The sequence below is a fragment of the Leptosomus discolor genome, chromosome Z, assembly GCF_034619465.1.
Source record: "Leptosomus discolor isolate bLepDis1 chromosome Z, bLepDis1.hap2, whole genome shotgun sequence".
In the NCBI taxonomy this organism is placed as follows: domain Eukaryota; kingdom Metazoa; phylum Chordata; class Aves; order Leptosomiformes; family Leptosomidae; genus Leptosomus; species Leptosomus discolor.
In genome coordinates, this window is record NC_141419.1 from 26,701,872 (window position 1) to 26,719,908 (window position 18,037).

At 35.6% G+C, this 18,037-nt stretch overlaps 1 protein-coding gene across 1 annotated transcript in view; it reads left to right on the forward strand.

Annotated features, from left to right (window-relative positions):
- Positions 1-17,720, forward strand: part of PRR16 (proline rich 16) — a 113,541-nt gene extending 95,821 nt beyond the window's left edge. Inside the window, exon 2 of the mRNA XM_086480316.1 lies at positions 16,962-17,720. Coding sequence (XP_086336442.1) covers positions 16,962-17,720 — 759 coding nt within the window. The remainder of the gene's footprint in view (positions 1-16,961) is intronic.
- Positions 17,721-18,037: the final 317 nt, after the last annotated feature.

Here is an 18,037-nt window from a genome sequence, read left to right on the forward strand (position 1 = left end):
TTTCCAATAAATGTTCTAGTGCATAAGTTGCAACTAAATGTTAATTAAAGGCATATTTGCGTTTTGAAACATCTACACTTGAAACTTGGCTATAAGTGTTTTATTTATCCTGCTGTGGAGAGAATCTATTAGCCAACAAAATTGGCCAATAAGATTAGCTAACAATGTTCTAATGTTCTGCTCTGAAATAGTGTTGAAGAATAATAGTAACAAGTAGCACATATCTTGCAGGGAGGGTTACATACAAGAGAAATGTAACTCCTGTTCCAGAGTGTATAGTGTAAATGGATGAGAGATAAAGAGAAAAATGGCATCACATAAAGATGGAACTCTTTTCTTGAGTTAACACAACAGTTACGTTAAAAGCAGAGCTAGAAATTAAAAACCACTGGGCATGAATCTATTTCCTGTGATCTCTTTTAAGATAATCTGTAGATTACCTGTTATTTCAAATAATCACGAACCGTAAAACCAACAACATGATACTGCAAAAAAATGAGTGCCATTAAGTCATTGAACAAGCTCCTCTCCAATCACAGGTATTGCAGCAGAAGAAATAATTCTTAACATATTTTCAATCTCTTTTTTTATTTATGACAGAGAAAGAAAATCTCAGTTGCTTTCAATGTAATTCTGCCCTTGTATGTTACTAACTTAGTGAAAAAAAAAAAGCAAACAAAATGCAGAGATCATCACTTTAACCAGGTATATTATAAATATTTGATGGCAGGTGTGAAATATGCATATAATGCTGTGTATATATATATACTATATACATAAAAAAATACTTGCATAATAGTGCATATAAAAGAAGAGAGAAGAGTTGGGGAAGACTTAAACCCTTAACAATGTGATGTTTTGCAGAGCTGCTTTTGTCTTAACTGTTCTGATGTTAAGAGTAGTAGAAATAACTATGAGTATTGTTTGTGTTCAAGTTGTGGGTTTTTTTTAGCTCCTGACATTTCCTCTAGTACTTTCTGTCAAGAAGGTGGTTGGGGTATGTCACAATCATGGTGCACAGAAATAAACAATGAAGTCACACGTAGATATTAAATAGCAGTATTTAGTACATGGTATGTACAAACTTATAATCTAAAAAAGATAAATTAAATTTAATTGTTATTTAATGTTAAATTTTCCTTATCTCTGATTTCTCATCTTTAATGTGTTATGTTTAGCCCAAAAGAAACACCTTAACACCCACCAGGAAAACAGAATAGAGAAAGTGAGTAGGATAGAACTCTCTGTGAATATAGAGAGTTCTCGCTTTTTGAGCTGCCTAATTTGTCAGATATTACACTTTGAACTTAAATAAATATAATTGTTTTGACTAAAAATAATAGTTTCTGTTAAGCCTTTTAAAAAACTAAATGCAAGTCCATAGGGTATTCAATAATTTTAATTTAAAAGTTTAAAATAATTTGCAGTACTTCTTCTTCAGGCGTTTTAGAATTACTTTTTTTCTCTCAGTATAGGTGATATTTTTCACAGAGTTTGGAGCACTTCCTTGTATAAGACATATATACTCTTTACCTTAGTCTACAGGCTAGTTTTATGGGTCTGAACCCCAGTCTACATTTGCAGCTTATATTTATTTTGCTAAAAGGGCAAATCTTGGATCTAAAATTCTAGGTCTCACTATTAAAATATGAATTATAGCTATGAATCTTACCTATATAATTGTCTTTTCACTAATAGCCCAGAAAATGAAATGATTATTTGTTCAGTGCTGTCTGTTTATGCTGTATACAGCAATAGCAGATGAGATTTATGGTAAAATGTTTATACCAAGGTCTGTTGTACATAACGTCTTTTCTTCTCTCCAGCCATGTTCTTTTGAATAGTAGGACTGCATTTTTATTTGGAATAAAGCAAACCAAGGTGACCTCCACAGGATGATCTGTCTTCCTAGTGCTTCTCTGTGCATCCTGCCGGCAGCACTGGCAAAATTTCCCTCTGTACAACTAAGGACCACTTCAACATAATAGGTAAAAAACATTTAATTCCTGCTGCCACAAGTACTGCAAATGTCAGAAAGGGACTGGGAATTGTAAGGACTGGATATGAGGACTCTTCAAAGTGGATTAGTAATGTGTGCAGCAATCAAAGAAATTATTTAGTACTGGAGGGATTACATCATTAACCTGAGCAGAAATTGTGCTGCTTGCATATTATATACTTTAAAAACAATTAAAAAAAAACAAACAAGAGGAAAAAGTATTCATGTCTGTAAATTCCAGAAGACAATGTGAAACCAAAGTATAGCAATCATAGAAAACTGCTTTTTTTCCTCTTCTCCCCGTGAGTTTTGAGTCAGATTTTCCTCTTATTGTCATTGTCACTATAGAAATAATTATTAATTTACATAACTTTAAAATAAATATTCCATAGCTTTTTTTTTGCCAGCATGCTTGAAAATTCTTTGTAGGGAAGCCAAAAACCAGAACAAAGCTTCAAAGGCTAAGTACCAGCAATTTGTTTCAAGGAGTGGATCATTTTGACTTCGGTTGGAAATTTGCAGGAGCTGTGCTGAATCTTGACTGCTTGACTGTATTTTGCAAATCTCTTTGGAAATGATTTTCTACTCTCTGCATCAATGTAGTCTACTACTGCAGTTTCCCACTGTAGTGCAACTATTCATTTACTGAGGGAAACAGACCTCTTGAATTCCACCTTCAGCCTTTAATTAATAGTTCTGATAAGTCATGATTCTCTCATGCATTAAAAATAGCAAAACTAAGTACACCCAAGGGAAACCTGTGCCACAGATTGAGAGGCATCTGAACTGAATACATGAGGGAGGGACTGAACAACAAGCAGTAAAAATACAGTGTCATGGTACTGAGTACAAATACCATGTACCACGTGAGAGAGCCGCATTCTCTTTTAATATTTCAGTAGTGCTAGGAGTGCATGTTACAGGCATAACAGGCCCAGCTTCTTTGCAGATTGTGCAAAAGCAAAGACTTTCTGTTTTCTTACGTTGTAACCTAACTGATGTGTAACCAGAAATAGAATTGGAACAACAGGTAATAGTGCCAAAAACATGAGCTAATGACCTTTTAAGGACAAAAATTTATTAGCCATTGCTTGGACCAACTTCCATGGTATTGTTTTTTGGCACACTCTGAAACAATTACTTCCTTCAAAAGTGCTGGAAATACCTGAGGTACAGGTTTGGGGTTTTGTTTTTTTGGGTTTGTTTTTTTTTTTTTTTCTGTTGGGGCAATTAGTGGTACAAACACTAGATTTTTGAAACAGAAGACTTCCTAAATCTTAAGGGCAACTTAAAGATGTTAGAGAAGCATTTTTATGGCTCAGCAAATAGATTGTGTATCTCATTGCAGACATTAGCTGTAAACTCCTTCACCTTTGCAATCATGCATCCTTAATTTATGGTATTTGTTAATTTATTTATTTTTTTGACTGGAAGGCAGCTAGAAAGCTTTCTTCAAGCTCTGAAATAAGTGATTTTGATTAAATTCAGCTTTAACTAAAAAGTAAGCACCAATATATATAAACGTGTAACATTGGATTACATTATTTGTATTTTTTAAAACAGCTGCCTTGGCTTTGTTCATATTATGCTAATTTGAATACCATAATTATTGTGAAATCATTAATTGTATTGTTTATTAAAAAAAATCCTTAGCTACAGTTTGCTTTTGTTCACAGTTTCAAATACATATAAATCTGTACTAATGACTTGAAGGGATCAGATTTAGATATCTGCCTAAGGGAACAAAAGTTTTTATTAGATTATATTGTTATTAGCTTTCTTCAGATAATTATCATATTGAATAAAAAATGTGGTTCAGGCCAAAACCATGGAAAGCGAAGACTGAATAAACTTTTGTAGCATTTTGACACATATAATGTATATAGAACCAAGGATGAGATAAAATTCCTTATTTTTGTATTTCACTTGTGTGCATGTAGCATTTTATTTAAAGGAATCTAAAGAAAAAGTTATCCATAAATATTAAGATAGAATATTCTGTGACTTTTAATTAAATTCCTTAAATACGTTGTGATGCAGTGTGAGCGGAAGTCATTTAACTTGGAGCAACTAATAATTAAAAGTCAACCAAGTATTCATTTCAAACCTGCATGGTTCATAGCAATTACTTTCTCTAGTTGCAGGGTTTGGCTGATTCATTACTATTATTTATTAGTGGTGTAAGCTCACCATGGGCTGTCTCCTGTTACGTATTCTGCCCAGTACATCCAGATGGAAAAAAAGTCATATTGAGTCCCAAGAAGCCTTCAGTAGGGTCAATATTACAACATCTTTTTTGTTCTCTCATTCTTGGAGCAAAGTTTACAGCACACTTACTTCCAGATGTCACCAGCAGCTCACTGAGAGAGCAAGGGGGAGAAGGCAACTTACCCATAGTAAGACCTCTCAGCTGAAAGAGGTATACAACTTCTTAATAGTAATCATTGTTATCCATAACATTATTTTTTCCAGGCAGATAGTTCAACTTAACTGCACAAACAGAAACTCTTTTCTTTCAATGAAACCATATGAACAGAAAGAGTATTGCTGGTGTATCTTAAGCATAAAAGCCTACTGCTGTAGTACTTTTTTACTGTTAAAAGCAGACAATGCTGTCACTTCATCTAAAATGTGCTTTGAACTTTGGATTTGTAAAAACTTTTTGTTAGAATGAAACTTAATCCACTGTGCAATTTTGGGTCATGTTTTGAAGCCAGAAGAACCAGTTAGAAATGTGTCTACCAAGCTAAGTCGTCCAGTTCTGTTCAGCTCTGTTGAAACTGTATTGTAATAAGTGTCCAACAGGCTTGGAATTAGTACTTCCAGATTAATGTAAATTCCTTGCACGTTTCAGTTGGGCTTAAATGTGGCTTTGGAGCTGTAACAGAAATGCTGCTGAAATATTAAAATATGGAGGCCATCTAGACTCAGACTACTATTTCACAAATAAAATCCTTTCAGTCAAAAAATCCACCAGCCCAACATGTGGTCTCCAAAGGGATATATTGGCTGTTCCTGGGGAACATCTTTTTGGTTTTAGAACAAAAGGATGTGTTTATTTTTGAAGTCTTTTTTAGACTGTCAGAGGAAAAGGAAGGATGCTGAGTGATACTTCGCCTAGTGAGGTGGTTTATTTAAAATCACATAAGTATACCCAGTGCCTAAGACTAGAGTTAACGCAAAAGAATTGCAATAGAATCATAGAATCATAGAATGGTTTGGGTTGGACGGGACCTTAAAGATCATCTAGTTCCAACCCACCTACCATGGGCAGGGATACCTTCCACTGGATCAGGTTGCTCAAAGCCCTATCCAGCCTGGCCTTGAATGTTTCCAGGGATGGGGCATCTACCATCTCTCTGGATAACCTGTTCCAGTATCTCGCTACCCTCATTGTAAAAAATTTCTTCCTAATATCTAAACTATATCTACCCTCTTTTAGTTTAAAACTATTACTCCTTGCCCTATCGCAGCAGGCCCTGCTAAAAAGATTGCCCCCACTTTTCGTGTAGGCCCCCTTTAAGTGCTGAAAGGCCACTATAAGGTCTCCCTGGAGCTTCCTCCTCTCCAGGCTGAAAAACCTCAACTGTCTCAGCCTGTCCTCAAAGGGGAGGTGCTCCAGACCCCTGATCATCAGGTTTTTATCCACAGAAGCTGTTTTCCAACTTCTTAGAAATTTTTTTTTGATTGTGCTAAATATTTTAAATTATTTTTCAGAGATGTAACATTATGAGGCTTTTTTTCATGATAGCTGTTACGAATGTATCTGAAGAGTGTACCTAGGAAACTGTGTGATTAGTGGTACATTTCTTTCTAATCCTGCAGAGGAACGTTCAGCCTCCATCATTAGCATTAATAGTTTGGGGATGCACATACTTTAAGGAACTTCTACATGCTGTTCACAGTAATAGTTAAGAGCTTAGACAAATATTTAGCATTTGTTTAAATTAATATGATGTATGATTAGTCAGATCACTGTATTTGCAGTCATTATGAACTGATGTTTATAGCAAAGGTTGTTACGTAGGGACTAAAATCTCTGTAACATTTTATGGTACTGCATTTTCAGCTGTTTTACAACACTATTCAGAAAACAATAGAAATAATGATAATACACAGGCTAACCATTCAGTAGTTTTTGTCAACATATGGACACGTAAATTTTGTTACCTGTGTTGAGAGGGAAAAACAGTAGTAAGCTGCAGCTTCTAAAATGTTGATTTAGAAAGATACATTTGATTCAGAAGACGCATCAAAGTTTCACAGCTCTGTTATTCTTTGGCCTCTTTATATTAAATAAAAGAGGTCCACTGTCATGAAGTATTACTGAAATATGTACAGAATGGTTGCACATTAATTAATTAATTGAGTTTTTTACAGGGAAGCCTTTTTACTTGTATTTACATATGCATTTAAGTATTGAATGCTGATTAGCAATTTGTCTTGTAAATTTCCTGATTTGTTCCAATGAATTAAAAAATTATGTATGCAGAAATAGTTTATCAAATATGTCTTTACCATGTTCAGCTTCACCCTTTTCAAAGTGGTTTTTTTTGTTTTCTTATCTAATAGCATAAAAAGAGGGATCTGCAGTCTTTATGTTTTCGAAAATGTAATTTATAATTCCACAAATTTAGGAAAAAATGTACAAAACCCAAATAATAAAGTAGTTGTCCGCTGTCCTTATTGTAGTCTTACAGTAGGCATTTTCAGAGATAGGATGAAAAGTAGATTTCAGTGTTGCCCAAAATAAAATGAGCATTGTTCCATAACTTTCATGAGCTTAAATAGTCACATATATCTACACTGTCAAACCTATACTCAAAGAGTAAAGAAAAAAAAAAAGTATAATTGACATGACTATAACTAACAATAAAGGGAAAATTGCTGATTTCCTGTTAAGTTGCAGTTTTCTTCATGAGTCATATGAAATTAAAATTTCTTTGTGTTTTATTATGTAATCCTCATTCGTTTCTCCAGTACTTAAAAGCCCTTGTTTCTAGTTATGAGCCTTTCAATGTTCAGAACAAGCAGTGCCAAATTCAATTGCTGCTCTTGGAATCTGTTCTTGAACAACTCTTAGTTAACACTGCTGCCCATAGAGATAAGCATACTTGTGATTTCAAATATGTGGATTGATTTGCTATGCTTACACAGTTTTGGTGACTGCATCATTATGGGCAAGAGAGGGGAGCAAAGGAAAGGTGTTGCTGATAACTCAGGTGAGGCTTTTTTTTTTTGAGTGTTGAGTCTGAGTTGTAGTTTGTCTTTCAGCCTGAGTAATGAGCTACCTGTGAAATCATTGCACTCCGTTGCCTTAGAGCTAAGACAAGTGTCATCTCTCTGTGTCTCTAGATGTGACATAAAACTAGATTTAATTCCCTTTACTTTTATTAAATTAATTAGTTTCCTGTATTAAATACAAGATAATGTGAGTATTTCACTGGAAGTGTGAAATTCTGTTACCATTAATAAGGAATGCTGACTTACTCAGTTAATATTTTGGAACAGCTATCTTTTTCTAACAAATATTCTTTGAACTTGTTTTTCTGGAAAGGTATTTTTTGTTCGGTTGTTTTTTTACTTTGTTTTCTCAGGGTTTCTGTTTGTTTATCATAATTTTATCAGGGTTCTTTTGTCTGTGACAGGAACTATAATTGTACTATTCTTCATGCTATGAATACCTGCCACATACCTGCCTTCATCTCTCTCTCTGATCTTCCAAGCAATGTCCGTAGTAGACTTAATACAAAAGGGTGCACAGAAGAATTACCATGGCTATGTTAAGTTCTTATAGGGGAACACAGAGAGCAGCTTACTGCATTTTCTATTTCTTTTTTATTCCTTCATGGAAAAGAAGCCTTTTTCTTTTAAGTTTTTGAATATGGGCTTACCAGTTTGTTTTACCTGAAATGCTGATTCAGAATGATGGTACAGAGCTTTCATGGCCTTGTTAGATTTCCAAGAGTCCAGCATATTCTTAAATTTCTATGTATATGTTTATGTCAAGCCTAACTTGGTGTTCAGTCTGCTTCCAAATGTCAGAGTACAGTTTAGTAAACCCTGTAATTGGAAACGATGTCTTTCTGAATTCATTTATATACAGAGGGTAAGGTTGAATCAATGACTGTATAATATACTCCAAAGGGTAATACTAGTTTGCTGAAGTTACTAATGTATTCTGTAGCAAAAACTTTCTGGTGGCAACAACAGCTGCATGTGGGTTTTTTTTTTCTGTTATTTATCAAGTTGAGATGTGTGTAAGTTTGCTTAGGATGGTGTTGATGTTTTAGATAACACTGACAGCTCTCACGCTAACCTTGCCCTTCACTAGTTCTGCAGGGTGACTTGACTGAGCTGTCTGAGATGCTACTGTAAGGGTCATCTCCTGAAAGCTGAACTTTGAATCTGCCTGGAAGTGTGTATTAAATATCAGATTCATCCCTAGTGCTGTGCTAGTGTATCTTAGCATAAACAGACACGGTTATTTGTTAATACAGCTTCAGATATGAAGATGCTGCTGGATACACTGTAAAACTGTTATTATAACTTACTAGTGGTGGCAGAAGGACTGCTGGGTGTAGCCACCTATTTAAGTCTTTGTTTCGTTTTGTAGGGTTATTACTCTGTGCTACAGACCTTTATCATGGATTTGATTTAAAAAAAAAATAAAATTCCAAGGCTGAGACGGCTTGCATAGCTGTGGTTTTACAAAACAGCTACAGCCTAAGTAATATGCAAGTCTATGAAACACTTTGTCTCAAGCAGAAATAGGAGTAAGTGGTCTATCTGTACCATGAAGGTAGGAAACTGCAAGATATTGTGAATGCTAAAAGCTTATATGGGTTCAAGCAGAAATAGGCATTTTCATGGTAGATAAATATGCCAAGATCTACTTAATGCAAGCCCTGTTAAGAAGTCCTTGAGTTAGAAATTGTTTGAGACTGGGATAAGAAATATTTCTGTGTGACTTTTTTATTCTTGTGTTCTTGCCTGGGAACCTGCTTTTTTCTAATTTTTCACAATATTGTACTAACTAGGCCACTTGTCTCTCCTAGAACAGCTCTTCTTTTGGTGTCTTTTTGCAAATTTTTGGCTTACACAACTTTATGTTTCTAGTCTAAATTTCTCCATGACCTGGAAGTATTCACTGGGAATGGGGAGCAGGCAGTGTAGAGAAGTTATCTGTGGCAAATGCAAAAGATATGACCATGGATGACTGAAGCTGGAACATAAACAACTAAGAACAGGGTCTTACTCTGATGTTATGAAACTTAAACTGTGGAGGGAAATACTGGCTCTCTCACAGTTAGTAGGGACCTCCCTTTCATTTGTTCTTAGCTCTGTGGTGGTTCAGGATTCACAGGCAAAGACTTGATGTGGAGAAGGCTTTGTTTGTGTCCTTAGTTATATTGAGCGTTCATTTTTGTCAACAAAGAGCGAGTAACTCTAGAGGAAATAATAAGCTAAGATGATGGGAAGGTAGATAGTTTGACAGCTTGTCTTAAAGATTCCTGTAGTAATTATAGCAAGCGAACAATTTCTTGTAGGGTTAGAGATGCGATCATAAGATGTTAGAGCTACTGACACAGCATGTTTGCCCCTTCCTTACTTAAAGGCATCAGTAGCCTCTCTGTGATAGAGCTGATTGCTGTTTTATTGTTAATTACATATTTCTTCTTCTGGCTTGTCACATAGTTAATTTTGCATGTGCAATGCAAAATTTATCCATGTAAAACTTTGCAAGTCTTTGGAATTGCTTAAAAAAATAATGAAAATGGGAGATTTTTGTTACACTTGTTTGTAATTAAAGAATACCACCTAATTTTGTTCCTTTCCCCAGTGATTTTTTTAGTTCAGAGTAAGAAAGCAAAAACTTATGCTCATCTCATGACCTGACTTGATTTCAGTTGTTTTAAAATCAAGATCAGTATCTGTCTCTAATCATTTTCCTGGTAACTTCCAGCAAGCTCTTAAATCATACCTCGTAGCTGCACACTGCTGTGGTGTAGTACTAAACAGTAATATATGGATTATAACTATTCCATCTCAGAAGAAGTAATATCACAGCTAAGTACTATTTGCATTTTGCTTATACAGCTTTTTTGAGAGATACTAGCCTGCACAGAAGCAAGTCATTTTAAAAAAGAAATCTTACTTATAAAGCTTCGTCAAACTTTGAAGAACATACAAACAGTGAAAATGAATGGACATCATAGGAAAAATTATAATTTTGAAGTTCTGTGAACTTAAAAGTTTATGAATCTTTAAGAGTGTATTACTTCTCTTTCTGAAAATAAATTTGCTTCTTTACTCAACAGTTGAAAACAATGGCAATTGTCTTTGGTGGATTTAGTGCAGGTAGTAGTTTATATATTCATTGAACATCAGTATCTTTCTGCCTTGTTTCCTGCTGCCTTTAAACAGGAGAAAAAAAAAAACAACAACCCTGGTGAAGCATTTATTGTAAGGAGATAAGAAACCTCTCAATAGATTGCATATGCATTTGTGGATGTGTATCACATAATCTCACAAAGAGAAGCTCTGTAGAAATTGTTTGTGACTAGTTGTAGATACTCTTTTCAGGGAAATTTAGGGATACAATTAAGTAATAAAAGAAACTGTTGGTTTCAGTGTCATGTTTAGTCTTATTCTTGCCAAGTTAGTTTCTTGTAATAAGATCCTGGCATCCATTAAGAAATTCAGGAATTTGAACCTTGGTCTAATTGAGTTAGGATATTCACCCACAGAAGTGCCTTAGCAGAGGAGGTAAAAAACAGACAAAACTTACATGTACAACTCAAACAATGGAAATATTAGGCCAGCATAGTCTGCTTTTGATAATCAGAAGATATTTTCTTGGATGAGATTCTCAGTTACTTTAAAAAGGGACTGTAGTTTGACCTCAGTGAAAAAGCAATATTTTATGCTAGCTCCATATTTTTAGGCAATTTAATATCGGAGTTTGATAACTTTGAGGGATGGGGTTAATTGTAGGATATCTTTGCATAGCAAATTGTTTGCAACTTCAGTGTCTTTGTTTTTCCAGATGTTTTTTGTTTTTGTTTGTTTTTCTTTTTTATTGCGGGTGGGTAGTATTTCTGTCCTTTTTACCTCCTTACTTTGGTAGTACCAATTCATTCTCCATAAACTGATGGTTGCAGCACAGAACTTCTGAGTCTAAATGCACATTGGTAAAGGGTTTTTTTCAGTAGTACATAACTTAATCTTACCTTTCTCTACAATAGGAAGCTTTACATTTTCTCTGACAGTTAATATGCCATGCACTCCCAGAGAGAGACAACAGGGAGGAAAGTTGCCACCAAATAGTGACATCTTTAGTCTCAGTTTACTTATGGTTCTATCTTACAAATGTCACACAAACCATATTCATTTTTAATCTTAGTGAAGTGGGAAAAAAAACTCGTGCACTGTTACTACACATCCTTCATATTGTATAAATTTAAAAGTTACGTGTATAAACTTCTGCATGCAGTCTTTCTCACAAATACTCCTAGAACTTCAGCCATTTTCTCATGTTTTTTCAGCTCCTTGTGAGGTATGCTCCTACACGGCTGCCTTTTCTTTCCTAGCTCTCTCTACACTATTCTTTCACTTTCAGGAATCAAGTTTACACCATTCATCCACTGATTCACTTTGGCTTCTTCAACTTCTATTGCTCAAGTGTATCCAGAGTGCAACCACTGTTTTATATTGCACTTTCATCTTAAAAATCTAGTGATCTTGCCTCATTGCCTACTCTTAGAAATTACTACTGGCAAGTTCTCAGCATGAAGCAATGCTTGGTTACTTCGTGTTTGCTTTTATTCTTCCCAATGGCTGTTTGTCAGCTCCTGCACAGGTACTTTATTTCTTTTGTGTCCTTTCTGGAGTGTGGAGTTTTCATTTCCACATGTCCTCTTTGATGAGCTTCTAACGATTTTTTTTTTTTATTTCTAACGATTTCATTTGTACTTCATTGGTGGACACTATTCATAGCATTTATTTATTAGAAAAATAATTTTTAAATTATCTAACAAAATTAAGGACAAATTTCAGATTTAACCACAGATCTGTCATTTTCCTTTGGCTTAATTTTATTCTCATTCTTTAGTTTTTTGTGTCTAATCCAAACATGAAAGCTCTTGAAGCAGAGAGAAATGTGTTGTTTTGCTTGTCTGTAAAACATCTCAAGCATCTATGGCAATCTATGAAGATTTGGATTGTACTGGTATGAGGAAAGTACCCCTGATTACTTCTTACCATCTTTTCAATTGTATATTTCTACACTCTTTTAATATTGAAGTTATGAGTTTAGATAGCTTGAGAAAACCTTCTGAAATAAAGATTTAAAAAAAAAATTAAAATATTAAAAGTTAGTGTGTTGACAAGCAAGAACTCAACAACAGTAGCATTCTTTTGCTTTAGCAAATATCCGTGGTCTTCCTATAGTCATACAACACCGATTTTTTCCTTGAAGCTGTTCATGTAGTTAGGTACTCCACAAGGAGGCAGCTTACCAGGTGAGATAGTCAGCCCCTCTGGGTTAAGCAATTTAGGAGCAGTGGTGCATTTGAGCGCTTGACTGTTTCCTAATTGGAATGTTCATAATTAACGTTTTTCCCAAATCTACTGAAAATCTTGAGTGTCTACATAAAAATGTAAAAGAAAAAGAAAAAGCAGAATAATTGTGAATTGTACCTCCAATTCTACTTTTGCTGATTTTTTTTTTTTTAATTTGGTAAATTGCTGTTAGCTACTGTTGGTCTTTAAATATACTGCTGTTTTTTAAACATACCCCTCCTGTTTAGAGTTTAGATAGAGATAAGATCTAATTCACATCAATTGATTGATGGTTCTAAATGGTGATTGTAAATTCTTATGTACATATATTACACATGCTGTTGCTGATCTTCTGTCTAGTTTGAATGTTACTGGAAAGAAAGGCTTGAGTGTCTACATAAAAAATGAAAAGGACAAGAAAATACAAAATAATTTTCAGTCAGTAAACTGGAGGTGAAGGATAAATGTAATATCTACACTAAATTTGCTTTTTCCAAACAATTGTTTTCTCTGCTCATTGTGTGGTAAAGACACCCAGTTGTTGTCAAAAAAAAAAAAAAAAAAAAAAAAAGGGACACAAAAAAATGCCAACCAAAAGACCCATACATATTTCTAAGGATAAAGTGATGATATAAGCAGAGATTTGACTTGTTGAATAATTTCAGTTTCGGGATAAAATATTTTGTGTCTGTACATGTGTTAACAGACTTTGGTTAATTTATTTGGGTCAGCTAGAGAAACCCAGCTCCATCCCTGCTGGGCACCTAGTATTGTTGTCCAGAAACAACCCGGAAAGGGGATAGGAATGAGCTAATGTCCTGGTTCATTCAAGAGTGTCACACTTGATCCCACAGAGCTTGAAGACTCAGGACATAGCTGGTGGGGGAGAAGTGGGCATCTTTGCAGACCTCAAATGCAGTTAATGGCTAAGTTGCTCCTCAGGCTATAAAAGGATGTCTCCCCCATGCTTGTACATGTGAATCAAGTCCTGTTTTGTTACAGAAATTAAAAATGGACAGATTCTGCACAACTAGAGCAGCTTTTTTATTTCTAAATATTCTCTCTGTTACTTTTGTAGGAAATGCGTTGTGAAATGGAGGCTTTTTTTTTTTTTGTTCTGCTTGATTTTTTTTTTAAGCTGCATCAGTTTCATTGTGTAGTCACTGGTTGTCTGTTACTTTTTCATCTTATTTAAATTTTTACTTCTGGGACAAAAAAAAAATCAGAATTACAATTTGTGTTGGGAATGAATGTGGACAGATAAACTGTGTTGTTATGTCACAGTCATTTTATGCTGGTTTTATGTTTTACAAGTGGATACGTGACAAAAAGATTCTGATGTGTACTACACATTTGCCCAGAGGGCAAGAGATAAACTGTATGGTCATTTAAATTCAATGACAGTTCATAACAGACTTTTCTGTTACCTTTCAGAAAATTTTTACACTATCAGGACAGTTTACATGGATGCAAATTTTCTCAGCACTCGGGTCTGCCATTTTATGACACAGGTGTGCTGCATAATTACCGTTATAACCTCACAGCACCAGTGGAATATCAACTTTAATGTACCTGTCTCAAAATGATAAACATTAGGTTTTGTTTCTCTAGAATTGCGTTGAGTGGAGTACATTCATTTGTGACTGGTTCTGCAGAAAAAAAAAAAAAATGCATAAAATGCTTAGAATTTTGTGTATGTCTTAAAATAACATGAAAGTGCATTTTTGTTATTTTATTTTCTTCTTTATTGGGAATTTGATATTGGAAATTGTGAGTGAATTTTATTAAGGTAAGGAAGTGTATTATTTGGGTAATCTCCATGAGATTTATCCATAGCTAATTGTAGAATAACCACGTCAGCAGTCCGTGGCTGGCTTTTTCCTCATATGTGTGATGTTGGTTTCTAAGGACCTGTGTGATTGTAGGTATCCTTTGAGGGGACTATCACTTTAGAAAACAGAGGAGAAAAAAAAAGGATTTTGTTGGAATAAGCCAACTACGAAGGAAATCAATTTTTGTTCTTGGCTTTTTAATATAGCTCTTATCAAGCAATAGGAAGCAACAAAATATAACTTAGTATTTTCTAATAGTGTAATATAAGTCAATGTACTGTGTGACCAGTTCAAGCTATCCAGTGCTCTTATGTTGACCATCCTTATGGATGTGTCTTTCCTTTCTCTCCCACCTGCAGCTGTTTAATGGCTCTTTTTTTTTTTTTCTTCGCTTGCCAAGGAGTTTCTTTGCTTTATGTTGTATCAATCCATTCTGTAGCTGTTATAGTTTAATGTAAAAGATTACATATTGAATTCCAGCAGAGGATTCAATAGCATATTTAGCCATGTGTAGGCAGACATTTATATTTACACAAATCTATACTAAACTTGCAGAGGGGTGCTTGATTTTCAGGCTTAGTGCCGCAGAGCATGACTGTCTTTTCCTTGTTCCTTTAGGTTCACTGTTTCATTCTGAGAAGTTCTCTCTGCCTTGGTTTACATATGTAAAGTAAGGTGATAATGCGAGTTGTTTCTGCTGTAAACTCTCATTCTTGTTATGAATTTTGCATTGTCTTAGTACAGATGTGGTTTATCTGCCTTTATTCTGAAATTTCCAAGAGTAGCCATATGCTGTACTCTGGAGGATCTGAGAGTTACCAAAGTTCAACTGTACCTTTCAACTTCTAGACTAATATTTTAAATCCTGACTATTTGGGGGAATTAATGTCTTTTAAGGGTGTAATTTTTCTTTATTCTTTATTGGAGAAAAATCAGAATGCTAAAATAGAAACTGAAATGCAACAAGATATTGGGCTTTGAATAGTGAATAAATGAGCAGTTTTAGTCTTGAAGAAAAAAATAAATTTTTTTCAAAGATTTGAAGGCTCTCTTTCTGGATCATGGTTATCTGCATGTTTGTTGTTTTTAGGAAAAGGAGGACACTGAAATGAACTGTTGCATATGAATTTTTATGAATTTTATGTTACACAACTCTTAGCTACAGTATGAGCAGTGGAAGCTAAAGTGTTCTTTTGTTCTAAAATGGTTTTGCTTTCATTATTTACTGTTTACCACTGGGCACATAAGTGAGTTACTGGTGTGGCTGAATAAAATCACTGCCTTCAGTAGTGACTTTCACTTTTTTTTTTCCAGTTAACATATGGCTTATACTCCTCAAAAATAGGCTTACTTTGAAATCAATAGTATTAGGACCAAATTATTGAAAGCAGGAAGTAGAAAGGAGAGTCTCAAACGGGTAGGAAGGATTGATTCAGTGGCACAACTGGAGGCGTCTAGTTTCATTTCAAGTGTACTTGTGTGCCCCCTCCAGCTTTCCCTCCAGAATGTCACAGATCTCCCATAAGGAGCCCAAGCAGTGGCAGGAGATTTTTTTTCATGCACCAAAGTTAGCTGGTAATATTTCAGCTACTGATTATGTATGTTCTGTGAGGATGTAAAGGATAAAGATCAGGTTTTAAATGTGTGCTTACTTCCTGTGGTGTGTGTTGTAGTTACCTGTAGATTATAACTACAGTTGTTTGGCTAGGTACTGAGTGAAATGCAGTTTTCAGGAAGGGCTTTTAATTGTCATATGACAAATTTTCACTACCTAGTAAAGACGCCATCAGTTGCATGTCCTGTGAAAAGCTGAGTAGAAAAAAAGAATCTGGAAGACTAGAAGAGAAACATTGTAGAAACTACAAACAGAAGTGTGGGAGGTAGAGGAAATCTTGGAATAAAGCGCATGAGTTAATAAATGCTTGTAACTTTGGAAACCAAGCTTCTTTTCCTCTTTTTCTTGCAGCAAATGCTATTTCAGGATCGCTTCAGAGGATTTTAGATCTTAAGGAAAATATTCATAAAGGGAGATAATGCAGTCTAATACAAGAGGGAAGTTGCTTCTCAGTACTCGATGTTAAAAAATTGTCAGGAAAGAGTGTACCAAACTTATGATTGTAGAGAGATGCATATTTAAATCTAGACTGTGTGAAAGGTCAGAGCTAAAAGATACTCTGCAGAAGATTTGGATTCAGAAGTTGTCATGTAGAAGCTGAAGTTAAATAATTCAGTCTCCTCCTGCACTGGAAGGCAAAGCATAATATTGAAGGATTACGGTTCACTTACAGTGATATTGCCAAGTAAACCCTAGAGGGAAAGAAACGGAATTTCATCCCAGAGTGTTTCAAGTTATATTTCTTTTGTATTCAGGTGAAAAGCCAGCAAACTAGCCATCCTTAAAAAAAAAGTATTTTACTATGTTGGCAAGAAAAAAGAAATAATGCTCAAAAAAATTTGGGTGCTTCAGTTCTGGGAAGGACAAGATTGATGGTGGAGACTACTTTTGTTTTTCTGTGCCTTCATTGGGGCAAGCTTTTCTCACTGTTTTTACTCTGGCTGTTGTGCAGGTCGTTGACCAGATCGACACACTGACATCTGACCTGCAGCTGGAGGATGAGATGACAGACAGTTCCAAAACAGACACACTCAACAGCAGCTCCAGCAGCACAACAGCTTCCAGCTTGGAGAAAGTCAAGGTGCGGGGCAGTGCACCGCTCATCAAGCCACCTGCACACCCCTCGGCTATCCTCACTGTACTGCGGAAGCCAAATCCACCACCACCTCCACCACGACTGACGCCCGTCAAGTGCGATGAGCCTCTGAGACTGCCTCCTACGGCCAACCCTGTCAAGACTAATGGTACCCTTCTGCGAAATGGGGGCTTGCCAATTGGGCCCAGCCGCATCCCAAACGGAGATATATGCTGTATACCGAACAGTAATTTGGAGAAAGTTGCGATGCAGCCTCTGATGCACAGACCTGAGAAAGAGCGGTGTCCTCAGCCTGGAGCAAGGGAGCGGGTACGATTTAGTGAAAAAGTGCAGTACCATGGCTATTGCCCTGACTGTGACGTTCGGTATAACATTAAAAACAGGGATGTGCATTTGCACAGTGAGCCTGCCCATGCTGTAGGAAAGCTGCCACACCAGTGCCCTCCTCTGCCACCTCCACCACCTCCCCTGCCTCCATTTCCTCTAGAAAATGGAGGTTTGGGGATAAGTCCCAGTAATAGCTTTCCTCCTCCAAGACCTGCGACTGTGCCTCCACAAACTGCACCAAAACCCCAGAAGACCATCTTGAGGAAATCAACCACTACAACAGTGTGATGTATGCCACTTGAAACAACTCTTTGTTTTTTCCTATATACAAACATAAATAGGTAATGAGCACTTTCTACTTGAGCAATAAAAAGACCCAATGTATTACTCCCTGTGTCCAGTGAAGTGGCATAAAAATCACATGGTAAGTACAAAGAGGAATGCTTGTTGATCTTACTTGTACTCACCAAAACATGTCATTATGGCAAAGGATGCTGAAAAAGTATTCATGCTTTAGCTCATAGATTGTAAGCGTCTATTGCAGTTTGATGTCTGTAGCATGGTTTAAAAGACAGTGAAAAGAAAGTTCAGTTTGAAAATGGTGG